Below are 13066 nucleotides of genomic sequence, written 5' to 3' on the forward strand. Positions count from 1 at the left end.
GGAAGGGGCAGTGTCAGCTCTGAGGACACCTCTGAGTCCCTGCTCTCCTCTCTCTGCTCTCTAGTGCAGGGCAGCAACAAATTGCAATCTCCCCCAGCCCGTCTCAGCTGCGCTGGCCGGTGGATAGGGAATGGAGCCAAGGATCCTCCCCATTCCCTGCCTCTCTCCATCCATCTGCTCTGAGCAAGGAATAAACAAAAACAGCCAGAACACAACGGCTGGGTAACCCAGGTGGGGGTTAAAAGTGTTCCTCACTATTCTGTGGATAGGACTCTTGTCCAAATCACAGCCACACCTGGCACTTCTAGGGAGCACAGCTTTCAGAATCCAGGTCTGAGTCTCCTCTCAATGTTATTTAGAGTGAGAGAGAAGAAAATCAGACTTAGTCTATTTTCATCTTATGGCAGCTTTTAACTACAGAATAAATGGAGAAGTTAATTGCTAAATAAAAGAAGAAAATAAAGGGATTTGTGGCATAAAACGCAGATGGAAGCCTGAGTGGGTGTGCTACTTTAACTTACTGTACTTGTGTTCATGTGACTCTATATGTATGCCAAACATATATGGTCTGAGCCTGCTCCCATTAACATAAATCTGTTTTATTCACTGGGCAGAGGGAACCTGATCAAAGACCATGATGGTGCTAAATGGAACAAGATGTGTACTTTCGTATTTTTTTCCAAAAGGAAATATTAATTTGACATCGGTTTTTCAGTCGAGAAGAATTTTAATTGCAGTACACAATAAGCAGAAAATTCAGACAACAATAATCTTGAAACTGTTAGCAGCATTATATTTCTATCAAGGAATTTGTGTGCTTTTTTCAACATTAGAGCTTTCTGAATTTTCATTAATTTGGCATTTCCCTAAACACACGAGTTATTATTTTGTTCATTCCACATCATGCATCACACCCTTCTGCTCAAATGCATAATGCAAGCGCAAATGGGATCCTTGTCCTTGGGAGACTCTGGTTACTGGAGCCATTGGATGTTGAAGTCCCGCAGAAAGACTTTCCAAAACTCTGCACTTCGCAAACCTCCAGCCCAAGTGTAATGAGTGCACAGGAAAACTTCGTGTTCCTCATCTTCTAAGGGGCACTGGAGCATTGTGGTGGGTTTAATTCCTCTACCTCCTTATGTTTGCCAGTACTAGAAACGCACCACATAAGAGTCTTCCTTGAGTACAGCTAAAGGTCTTCAAATGTTCATGTATGAGGCTGATATATATTTAAATGGACCAGAAAATGATGCGTGAGAATTGAATGCACAAATCCTCCCCAGAACAAACAAGTATCTGTGAACCTCTTTTCCGTGTACCTGCCACGTCCCTTACTAAAAAAATCAGGATTAGCTTTGATGGAGTGAGCGGAGTCACAGCGAGAGGAGAACAATCCTCCTTCTCTCCAAACCTACACCTGAAAATCCATCCAATTCCACTTGATTAATTACTGACATGATTCTGCCTGCACACATCTCACACAACAACTCCGTCTCTCGTTAGCTGCGTTTGTAGACCAGCTCATATTCATCTCCAAAGACCTCTGGAAAATTACCCCAATATTCCCAGTAGCTCTCTGCCACTAGACTCTTGATGGAGATTTCATAACAAAAGCTATGAGTGAAACATGGTCTGGATCCTCCTTCCCAAGGCACACTAGGAAAAGGAATCATGGAAGCTCGGGTATTACCGGGTGGACCATGAACTCGACAACATGCAGAACAAACAGATGATGCAGAAAAACAAGTTGGCTGTTGAAGGAAAAAAACTGATATATGGGAAGTGTTTTCCAAGGAATTTTCATCCTTCTGTGTGAATTATTCCAGGAATTCCACTGAAATCAGTACCAACAGAAAGGCTGATCAGCTGCTCTATTTTTTTCCTTTAAATTCCTGGGGAATTCTTAATTTCAAGCTTCTTGAAACGTTGACGGCTACCCTCCTGCCAGTCATTGCAAGTCTGTTCAATTTAGTGCTGAGCAAACTTTGTCATCAGCCGAGATACGATCACACTGACTGCCATCCATCAGTTTACTGTATTAATTGCTCCAGTATACACAAAATACAACACAGATGGAAATTCACTCATCCTAATGAAGTGCTCTTTAGTTTCTAGGCTCTGAATGGGTACTGGCTCCCCTGGTTGCAGCCGGAGTTACCGTGATCACTGATTAACTACCTGCCAGCGGAGCACCTCGCTTCACAGGGCTAAATCCAGCTTAATAAACAGTGATTTTTACAGAAGAAAAATGAAAGCTCCCCCTCTATCCACTTATCAAACTGCTGCATATGCATCACCAACACACACATCCAGTTTCCTCAGAACTCGACATCTGACAGATCATCAGGAAAACAGAGCTAATCTATCCGTACCCATCAGCATCGTATCATAGGTGACTGCCAGATACTTAAGAAGCCATCCAAAAGAAATGTCACAACTCTTTTTCAAGACACTACAAAAGAAATGTTCCAAATAAAATAAAGCAAATGCACGTACAAGTAAATGAGCCAAAGAACTTAATAAAAAGAGATTGATTAAAATGAGGACCAGAATGTTCAAAAAGGACTGAGAGAAAGAGAGAGAGAGGTGCCAAAGGCGCATTAAATGGATTCAATGGCTTTAGGTTTTAAATGCTTTTGGACTCCTCAGCAATTTTTAGCCAAAAATGATAATTCAAGTTAGAATCAAAATTCTGATGTCACTTAGGGAAAAAGAAAGTTGAAATTTCTCCTTTGCAAATGAGCACAGATCCATTTACGAAGGAGAAATATCACTTTATAGTGATGGACAACCTTGCCTACAGAATTTTAAAGCCGAGCACTTCAATATTCACAATTATTTTAAAATCCTACCCCATGAAAGTCTGCCTAAATTGTTTGGTACAACGTTCTCATGGAGTGTATTACCTTGTCTGTTTGTATCTGTGTTTACAGCATCATCTGGATTGTTTTAGGTCGCTTAAGTTAGGCTTCATTCCTGCTCTGCCACCCAAGCAGTTCTTTCAATAACTAATAAACTAGTACTCAACATCTTACCAATTTCTTCAAAACATAATTTCATGAGTTATATATTTAAAAACTTTAATGAGAAGAGCAATAAACAGCAGGATAACAGTTCAATTCCGCCTTTGAGTTAATGTCAGCTCCGGCATAATTTTCCATTGTATAAATATATATTGCAAGGAGAATAAAAAAAAAATAAATTTCTAATGACGTCTTTAGACATCTTGTCTAAAATTCATGACTACATTTGCTTCATTTCAAATGCTACTTGAGAGTTTTTCAGCACACTTGGCAGATTAGATATAGCAGCAGGGACAAACTGCAGCCATCCATAGGAGGATATACCTTTATGTGGGTGCTTTGGGGATGGAACATCTATAGCTGCAAGGCAAAAAATGCCATCATAAATTTGGATGGCATTTACAAAGCCCTCTAAAAAGTCTTTGCATATGATTATAGCTGAGGTATGATATTTTTGCAAGTAAAAGACCCAGAATAGATTTATGTTTCAACTATATCTTCCTGAAGATGCATATGGATCCTAAATTGTGAGTGATACTAAAGGGAATCTTTAGTAACTGAAGAGGATGGAGTAAAATTTTTGGGGGTTTTATTTATTTATTTAATTTTCTTAAAAATCATTTGCTCATTATTTGCATGTCATCAAACCATCACTGGCTACCCAGGCTATATATAACAATGATGGCTGCTGAACGCCCCAGGCATGAGATGGAGATGGGTAAATATGCAGATTTTCTGGACTTGTGACCTCAGTTACTGCATGGCAATGCTTTCAAATGACTTTTATGATGACAAGACTAAGTTTGGTGCTAATATTGGTTTTGGAGATGTAATCAGTGTACAGTGCCATTGAACATGTGCTTTAATTAATAAAAGAGCTGTGTCCAGGACTGAAAAAAGCCCAGGTGATTTACCACGGACTGTAAAGCCACCTGCTTTCTGCACAATTTGAGGTGAAGAGTTTATAGGTTATTCCAAAGGAAGAAAGAGTTGCAAACTGAATTCATGTGCATTGTACCAAGGGATTCATAATTTGGCAGTTTGAGAGTGGACTCGTGGAACTGTTCTGTTTTGGTATCCAGTGGTTCCTGGTGGTTTTACCCTCTGACAGTTTGACAGTCATGGGACTGAACCCTCCACAACACCAGAAATAATTTGCAGCTGCTGTGCTCCTTCCTGGGAATGTCCATGTCCAGTTGCACACTGGAATGGCACTGGGGACCTGCCACCAGCAGCTGCCAGGCAGAGAGACAGAAACCACTTCCCCACAGGTGACACCAGCCAGGTGAGATCAGCCTCCCTCCTCTGCACCCCCAGTGGCTCCAGGATTCCCTGAGGGAAGGCAGAGCACTTTGGCATCGTTTCCAGAGGAGCCTGGATGGCCCTGCTGCCTGCAGCTCTGCTCCTGGGAGCTGCCCAAGCCCCCTGCCACCCCCTGGGAGCTGAAAACAGAGAGAGGCAGAGGGCTCCCAGGGAAAATCCCCCTGCAAGCTCCACGACAACAGGCATGGCAGGGGCAGAGGTGACATGGGAGTGCCCCCTCCAGCGCTGGCACTCTGGCAAAGTGCTCGGCACCAGCTCTGTCCTCGCTGGACACCGGAGAATCCACAGCAGAGGGGGCACCTGGCACATCCCCCCAAACCAACACAACAACTCTGTGCACCGAGAACGAGAGAGAGCATTGGCATTGTTTGAATAAGCACACCCACCATGAAGTGCTCCGCGGTGTTCGGGGTTTCTTAGATATCCTGATTTTATAAAAGAAAGTAAAAGAAGAAAAAAGAAACAAGGTGAGAGAGAACACTATCATATTTTGTAGCAAGCAGGATACTGTGTGAAATCTTGGCCCAGTGAAGTGATAAAGGGGAAGCTTTCAGTTTGCTTAAGGGAAAACTTAGGAGCAAATAGCGAAATTACCAAAATACCACATTGCAGAAAATGAGTGCATTTAGGTTCAATTAAGCTGTAAAAAGGAAAATGGCACTTTAGCTTACAAAAACCAAGGGACACAGGGAGCTATCAGAAGCAACTTTACAAGATTTGTGTGCGTGAGGATGCTGCTTCACTGGACCAAGAAAGCTACAGTATGGGACAGGATTTTTCTTTTATCAGACACTTTTGCTAGATAGCTTTGTCCAACCTCAGAAACTGCTGCTCTGGCATTATGAAATAATCCTACATAACTTGATCTCATGAGCTTAGGAACACAGAAAAATAGCCATGCCAAATCAGATTACAGGGATCCACCTAGTCCAGAATCCTCTCCCTGACAGTGGGAACTAATGGACGCCTAGAAAAGAGTAAAAAACCAGGGAAAGCATACAGTGGTAATTCTCCAAAACACTCTCCCAAATGATTTGCGATTCAAGGACTTCTAGGACAAAGTTGATATCATGCTATTGAAGCTGCTCGAATCCAAATGCACAGATTTACATCCCCCCCCTCCTCCCCTTTTTTTTTTTTTTTTTTTTTTTTGGATTTCTACCCCCATGAGATTTCTACCAGTCACACAGAAAAGGTTTCACAGTTTGGTGCTGGCAAGTCCAGCGTTCTTGCCACTAACTCAGAATGAGCTAACAGCTTTCAAAAGCCCAATGATGTTATGTGTACAAGAGCATCCAACACTTTTTCCTACAAAAAAAAAAGTGACATGTGTGCTGAGGTGCTCTAAGTGTAAATACTTTGGGAGATCTGATTTTTTTTAACCTTTTTTTTTTTTTTTTAAGGAAAAAAAAAACAAGGATCTGGCTGTAAATTGATATTAACATTTTTCAGTATATGTGTAAAACACATGTTTCAGAAGAATAGAAGAGAGAAACTGTCACTCACTGGGAAGCTTTAGAGCTATCTGGCTCCCTGGGAAACTGCATGCAACTATTCTGGTGTCCAAGGGTTTGACCAGTGAGTTTCCTCTTCCTGCAAAGAATGAATGCAGAAGTAATAGAAAGTCTGAGGGGGAAGATTTTAGCAAATGGCTAAAGATAATCCTATTCTGCCCACTCCAGCAGGTAGGAAGCAGGTGGTGGTGGTGGAAGAAAAAGGGTGGGAGAGGAGAAACGCCTCCGTGTCCCTCCCAGGAGCTGGCACAGGGAAGGGAGCACTTGGGGGGACCCAAAGGCTGCAGGCAGCTCAGCCCAGTGAGATCCCTTTGTGTGTGGTCACCCCAGCCCCAGCCACACAAAGCCAGCACGTTCTGCTCTGATTCTCAGCGCCTGGCTGTGGCTTCCTTTCAGGGACTGGAACTCAGCACTCTGGGCTTCACTGGCACAGAAATCCCAAATGCCCAGACAGGAACACTGGCTTCTTAAGCATCCTGCTTAGTTTACTACCCACTGTTCAGGGGGGCGGGGTTTAGAAAGTTTTTAATTTTAATTTTAATTTTCTAATCAAATTGGTGCCTACACATGGGGTTTTTTTTTTTTTTGCTTCATTTATTAAAAGAATCAGTGAAAGCAGGGGTCTAAAAAAAAAAAGAGCTTATCCTTACATTTTTGATGGCATATTGACTTTATAAGAGTCTACAGGCAGGAGTGATATATCAGGGAGTCCCTATAACTTTACTTAAAGCAAAAATTAGAAAGTGATCGGAAAGTTTTATAGAGGAGAGCAGAAACATAATTTTAAGCCTCTTAAAATTGCCTGAACTGTGAAATCAAGTAATGAACACTAGAAAAGGATCTGTCAGCTGGAATCAAAGCTTAGACTAGTCAGCATTTTCTTCCTAAACCTTATTATGGCAAAGATTTTTCATCTCTGCACTCTGCTCAGCCCAACAAATAAACCAAGTTGACCTCCACCTGTTACCCGGTGAAGTTGGCTGTCATCTCTGACTAAACCCTTTTCTTTCCCTTCAAAGCCCTCGGCACCACTGAGAAGGTGGGAAGACACAGCTGTGCACTGACTCAAATTGATACCAGTTCATAACCAGACAGCGTTTCACAGTACAAATTACAAGCAACAGAGGAGAGGGTGGGGGGTGGGGGGGGGAAGAGGGAAAAAAAATGTAGTGCCAATGAATTCTGGAAGGGGGCAACATTTTTCATCCATTTAACAATGAGATTTTCATAAAAAGAAGTTCTTTTTTGTTTGTTTGTTTGGGTTTTCTTTTTTTGGAGGGTTTATTTTTTTTTTTTGTGTGTGATATTATGGACGAGCATTTGAGGCAAGAAACATTTTGCTTATGCCATAACAATGAACCTGTGCTAACACCACAGAGGAAGGACTGAAGAACATAATGGAAGCTATTTGTGTTGCTTTTATATTTCATAACTTGAATGCATTACACTGGTTCAAAGAGGCTCAGCTCCAATTGCACGCAGCTTTCTAGACTTAGGAACAAGTCACAGCTATTGAATGCAACACTGCTAAATAAAAAAGAATTAAATATTATGGAACACAGAACAGCAAGAAATGTGCCATGAGGAAACCCGTGTAGCTGCTGCAGTCATTTCTTCAAATATATCATCGCGGCAAAACCGTGTGAGAAGCTTTCTAATACAAAGACATATCAGAAAAAGCCATTTCATATAAAGTTGGACTTCTCTGGGTGATTAATGCTACGTTCAACAAAGGAGACAGTGTCTGTCTAATTACATTAAATACTTATCTTCTAGGGATTGGCAGGGTGTTTCTGCTCAATGTCACTTTTCATGACAATGTAATGATAGATCCGTTTACTTACCAGTGCCATTAGCAAAAATTGTACTGTTTTCTCAACTGCCCTCATATCACGAAAATATTTGATTAACACACTGCAGCTTATCTAATACTCTAAGCAACATATTCTGCATAGTTTTCTCTCTATTAAAAGAACAAGATTACAGCTTGTAAAATTTTTATTGCACTCACACAGAAATAAATGAATAATGTGTGATAATAGTTCAAGTACCTTACTAGTTCACAGAACAGGTTTATTTGATTTAAAATATTAACTTGAACTTGAAATATTAAGATTTTGGTGGAAACAAGCAAATAAACAAAGTCAGTACTCTGAGGCACTACTTCCCATCCAGGTCTTAGTTATTATTTCCTTTTCATTTCAGCACATGTTTTGAAACTTTTAATACCTTAGGGGAGGGGAAAGGAAAAAAAAAAAAAGGAAAAAAGCTTTCATTCCTTTGCTGAAAAATAGATATGGCCATCTCCCAAGTCTTTAAAATTCACCACATCGTGAACTGACTCTTTGGAGTCATGCTACTGTGCCAACATCCAGCAAACAATAACCCTCTGGAAGAATGTACCCAGCCAAGGCAGTTTATATAGTAACAAGATAATTTCATCAACTTATATTGAAGAGCGAGGCTGTGATGTAACATTCTAGCAGTATATATCAGCTACCTGATATTTACTAACAAGGTTAAACTCCTATCTGTTTGTCTCAGCACTCTTCATAATTCACTTTTTAATGGATGGACAGGAAAAGTCAGCAGTGTATGGCACAGATCATTTTTGAAATAGGACAAGACAGCTTACGGCAGTAGCTGCTCCAAAACACCCTTCCTGCTCCCACACAATCACATCAAGCCTGGACTTTGCAACTACAGCGCTTCAAATCCACTCATAAACCTTTCAGGGGTGTGTTCCTATTTCCAAGTAAACTGGGAGGTTTGGAGAACAAAGGGTCCTGAGGAGGAGGCTGCACCATCACCTGGTGCCACCAACAGAGCATCAGTTCTCGGCTGCTTGGGGTGGCACTCCTGGGCAGGAGAAGGCACGTGGGGAGCTGCCTTCCTCCCGTGAGGAGGGAGGACATCCACCCCATTCTGTGGAGGAGGGAGGACATCCACCCCATTTTGAGGAGGAGGGAGGACATCCACCCCATTTTGTCACAGCTCCTCAGGCTGCCGCGAAATGGCAGCGAGGACGCACCAAGAGCGCCTCGACACAGCGCCGCAGGATCCACCCAAACTGCCTCAAAATCCCCTGCAAGTGACTCTTGCAGGGAGAGGATGACACCACAGCCAACTGCCACATGCGACTCTCCAAATTAATAATGGATTTAGGATATTCATTCCCTGAGCTGCGAGGGTTCGGGGTGTGTCCGCAATTATCGAGATATAAGTCTGACACACATTATCCTTCTATCAATGTCATTTCCCTTAGTAGCCAGCAGATTAGCAGCAGCTTTGTGATATTCCAGGTGTCAAAGAAGAATTAAAACCACAACAATTGCACAAACAAAGGGACAAAAGATGGGATACGTGTTTCTGAGCCCTGCATATCAATTTAATATGTGCAGCTGACAATGATGCAAATGTCCTCGGGAGAGAGGCAGCAAGATCCGTGCCCAAACATACACACACCACTGTCAGCAAGATGGCAGGGAACAGAAGCAGTAGGATTCCCAGCCCAGGACACATGCCTCAGCAGGCAGAGCAACCCAACGAAACAATCCTCTGGTTGGGGAGAATTTTGGAAGCACCTGATATGGAAAAGGGCCCTAAACAAGCCAGATGGTACTTTTAGCTGGCAGCAGAAAGTAGGAGACAGCCAAAAACATTACAGCATTTCCCCAAGAGGCCAGCAAATCGATTTTTAACCATTTTTTTTAAAGTGATGCTATGAATATGAAAAATAATGTTTTGATGCCTTTTTAAATCGCTAATTTTATGGATGATACACTTACGGAGGACACAACTGGAAGAGAGGAGAAAGCAATGGATTTTGACTTTCCCAGGGTGGCTGTATATTTGACATCAAGTTTCTATTCAGTCACTGCCACTGTTTACTCAGAATTAAGAGTCAGTTTTTGTTCTGGGTTATCCACATTACATTAAAGAGAAAAACCCAGCAGAAGCAGAGAAATAGCACTGTAAAATCACAATAGCACAACAGTTCACAGGGCATGGGAGAAATGTGGTTTGTAAGCCTGCTTTGTCCTCTTAAAACCTTCCCCCCCACCAAAATTAATGGGTTTCTAGATGATCATTTTTTAACAGAGGACAAACAATTTCTCAAATACTCACAAGGTACCATTTGGTGGGGGATTTGCATAAGAAATACAGCTGTTTGGGGGAATGTTTTAATTTTTAAAAGCTCCAAACAGTCAGAATTTGCAATTCTGCCTGGGTGTCTGATGTCAGATATCAAACAGTCCCTTTGACCAGGAGCAGCTCCTTGCAGAGCACCTTTAGGTTACGTGTGGCTGAGGGAATTTCACTCAAGGATGGAGAACAGAGGTGGGCTGTAGGGACTGAAAGGGCAAAGAGAGGCAGAGGAGTCATGGACCAAGTGGGAATGAGCATCACCTCTGTCTCAAAGCTGCTCCTCATGTGTAGGACTGGCCACGCTCCGAGGAAGAGTCAGGATGATTCTTTACTTCCATTTGCTGGTATTTTGTTTAAAAGCAAAAGCAAGCCCTAAGACAGGGTTAAACCTGGACTACATCCAAAGTGCTTTCTCCTGTTCAGAGCAAGGTAGTGCATTAGTGTGCTGCATCATGGATAATACTCCTGGAGACAAATGTGGGCTGCTGCAATAAAACACTAAATGCAAAGAAAGATAATCCATACATTTCTATTTTTCAAATCTCGTTGATTGTAAATCCTTACTTTTTTTTTTTTAAATAAAATTATTTCCCTCCTATAAGTGGAACCCAAGACTTTGCCTCCTGCCCTTGCTGAGATAAAACAGTCCCATTTTTCTCCAGAGAGCTGCTCTTGGGGCTGCAGGTACCACCTCACTTGTCTGGCTTTTCAGGGTTTGAAGACTTCCATGCAAATCTATTGAGGCAAATGAAGACTGTGCACAAAACAGTAAAACAGCCTATAATTTTCCAGCTAAATTTAGTAAGAGGATCTCTTTATGTTATGCTTTTTGGTGTATATCACACCAAAAATAGCAGTGAGCACTGATGTAAGGGAAGAGCAGAAAGGATGATGTCAGTAGGGCTGGGCTGGAGTGGTGAGGACAAGCAGAGCTGGAGGATGTTGTGGATCCCCTGCTCTTCCCTGAGGAAGATGGAACCAGAAGAGAGCTGTAGCCATGCTAGATGCTGAGGTTCAAGTTTCTTTGGAGCTGGAGACTGAAAGAATTTAAATATCATCCCTTCTTCAGGCTCACTGCATTCACACTGTGAGCTCTGGGGTGGAAGTCACAGAAAACCCACTCTGGGTGGACAGCACAGCTGCTGTCACAGCACTCAGACATTTCTGCAGGTATGAGATGGCTCTGCAGCCACTGAGCCAAATTGATACCCGAGCTGAGAGGCTGCTAGATGGATTTCTGTGCTTCCCTGTGCTCGCTGACTGCTGCGGTCAAAGCGTTGGGCAGCACTTAACTTGAGGGAAAGTAAAGAAAGTAACTGGGGAATGATTTATTCACTACTTCTGGCAGTGAAAAAGAAAACCACTAAGAAGCATCCAGCAAAATGATCAGGCAGCAGACAAAAGAAGCGGTTCTTCCTCATGCAGCACTGAGTAAAAATGGAAGTTTCTGCCATGGGATGTTGTGGAGGCCAAAATAAAGAATGGGTTAAAGCATATCTCTGAAAGGAAAGTTCACTGAAGGCAGTCAGTCACAAAGATGTGAACAAAACCTCTGGCTCGTGAAACCAAGCTGTTTGCTGCCAAAATCCATGAGGCTGTACTCTGAAAAGCATCATTGGATGCCTCTCCTACTGTTGTTATCTTCCCTTAAGTGTCCACCACCAGCTCTTGTCAGAGAGAGTGAACTGCCTGTCTAGGTGAGCCTTCGGTCTAGCTGAGAAGAGCCATTTGTTCCTCCCTGTGGGCAGATTTTTGGAGGCTGGAATGTGCTGTACCTGGCAGTTGAGAAGCAGGAAAATTGCAGCAGGCATCCAGCACAATGAAATTAAGGAGAATTGCTCCTCACCTGGTGCAGAAGCAGGAGCACATCTAAAGTCAGCATGGCAGAAGGTGTGGGAAAGAGAATGGAAAAAAGAGATGAGATTTAGTCTTCTTCCTGTACCTGGTCCTGTACAGTCTTCTGGAAGTGTCCAAGGTCAGCCTGGAGGGGGCTTAGAGCAGCCTGGGATAGCAGGAGGTGTCCCTGCCCACGGGATGAGTTTTAAAGGTCCCTTCCAACCCAAACCATTCCATGATCCTATAATTCCTCCCATCTCCTAACACCTCTCCTTGCACCTTTTATCTTTGGGTGAAAATGTTTCCTTTAAAATAAAGCCTGTTTTCTCCTCTAAAGCCAAGATCAAACATGTGCAGGGAGCACAGTAGCTGCACTGTGTGCTAGGCACTGGAGTGATGGTTGTACTGGGAATGTTAATAAACAGTGCCCAGAGCAGAACTTCTGCATAAAAAAGGGTGTATGTTACATCTCTCCCCCTCTCCCCTGTCTCATGCAATATTTACACAGCTGTGCTTTGTAAAAAGTGTGTGGGGGGGGGTTTATTATTATTTTTTTGTAACTTATTTACCTAAGATAGCCCAGCATCTGTTTTGTGGTGAGCTTCTTTCACAAAGTTTCACAGTTGCCTTGACTGATGCAAAAGGAGGTCAAGCTCCTTACTCAGTGGTCTTAAAACCATTTGTTTCAAACACTTAGCCATTCTATTTGGCTAATTTTGCTCTGTTCTGTGTTTTTGGTTTGTCCTCTGCTTGGAAATGTGCATTCCTGGGGGAACTGATCTGGCTAGGTGAGTATTTTAGTTATCTGTTTTATAAAATGCAGAAGTGCCCAGGAATTTGCAATAATATGCATCATTTACTGGCTCTCAATATGTACTGTATATTGGCTCTGATGATTGCTAATATTTTCCAGCTGCTTTCAAAAAAAAAAAAAAAAAAAAAAAAAGAGTTCAATGGAGTCTTTGCAGTGGGTCCTTTCCCATGACTGCCTACACAGGTGATGAAGACTTTCCTGTGTCCTGAAGAATTAATAGGCCTGAACATTTCTATACCAGCAGCATACCACAGGAGATAAAATATTGCTTCTGCTTCCCAAACACATTAGGAAAAGCAAGTCTGCTGATCTCAACTGCTAAGACAGCACATGAAAGGAATGTAGTCCATTTCCCAACCAAGATCTAATCTATAGGAGAGTTTATAGATCCAAGTCAACATCCTGAA

The 13066-nt window shown here is 42.4% G+C and overlaps 1 protein-coding gene across 12 annotated transcripts in view; it reads right to left on the minus strand.

Moving 5' to 3' along the window:
• Positions 1-13066, minus strand: part of NFIA (nuclear factor I A) — a 249339-nt gene that overhangs the window by 56330 nt on the left and 179943 nt on the right. For 5 of the 12 annotated variants that reach the window (XM_059853665.1, XM_059853667.1, XM_059853664.1 and 2 more), the window contains 2 exons: positions 5853-5939; positions 4733-4771 (listed from right to left, as the gene is read on the minus strand). The exons of 5 other annotated variants lie outside the window; for them this stretch is intronic. In XM_059853665.1, the coding sequence (XP_059709648.1) occupies positions 4733-4771; positions 5853-5939 (126 nt within the window). The remainder of the gene's footprint in view (positions 1-4732; positions 4772-5852; positions 5940-13066) is intronic. 2 more of the 12 variants (XM_059853666.1, XM_059853668.1) reach the window with 2 other exon arrangements.

The sequence above is a fragment of the Haemorhous mexicanus genome, chromosome 9 (assembly GCF_027477595.1).
Source record: "Haemorhous mexicanus isolate bHaeMex1 chromosome 9, bHaeMex1.pri, whole genome shotgun sequence".
Lineage (NCBI taxonomy): Eukaryota > Metazoa > Chordata > Aves > Passeriformes > Fringillidae > Haemorhous > Haemorhous mexicanus.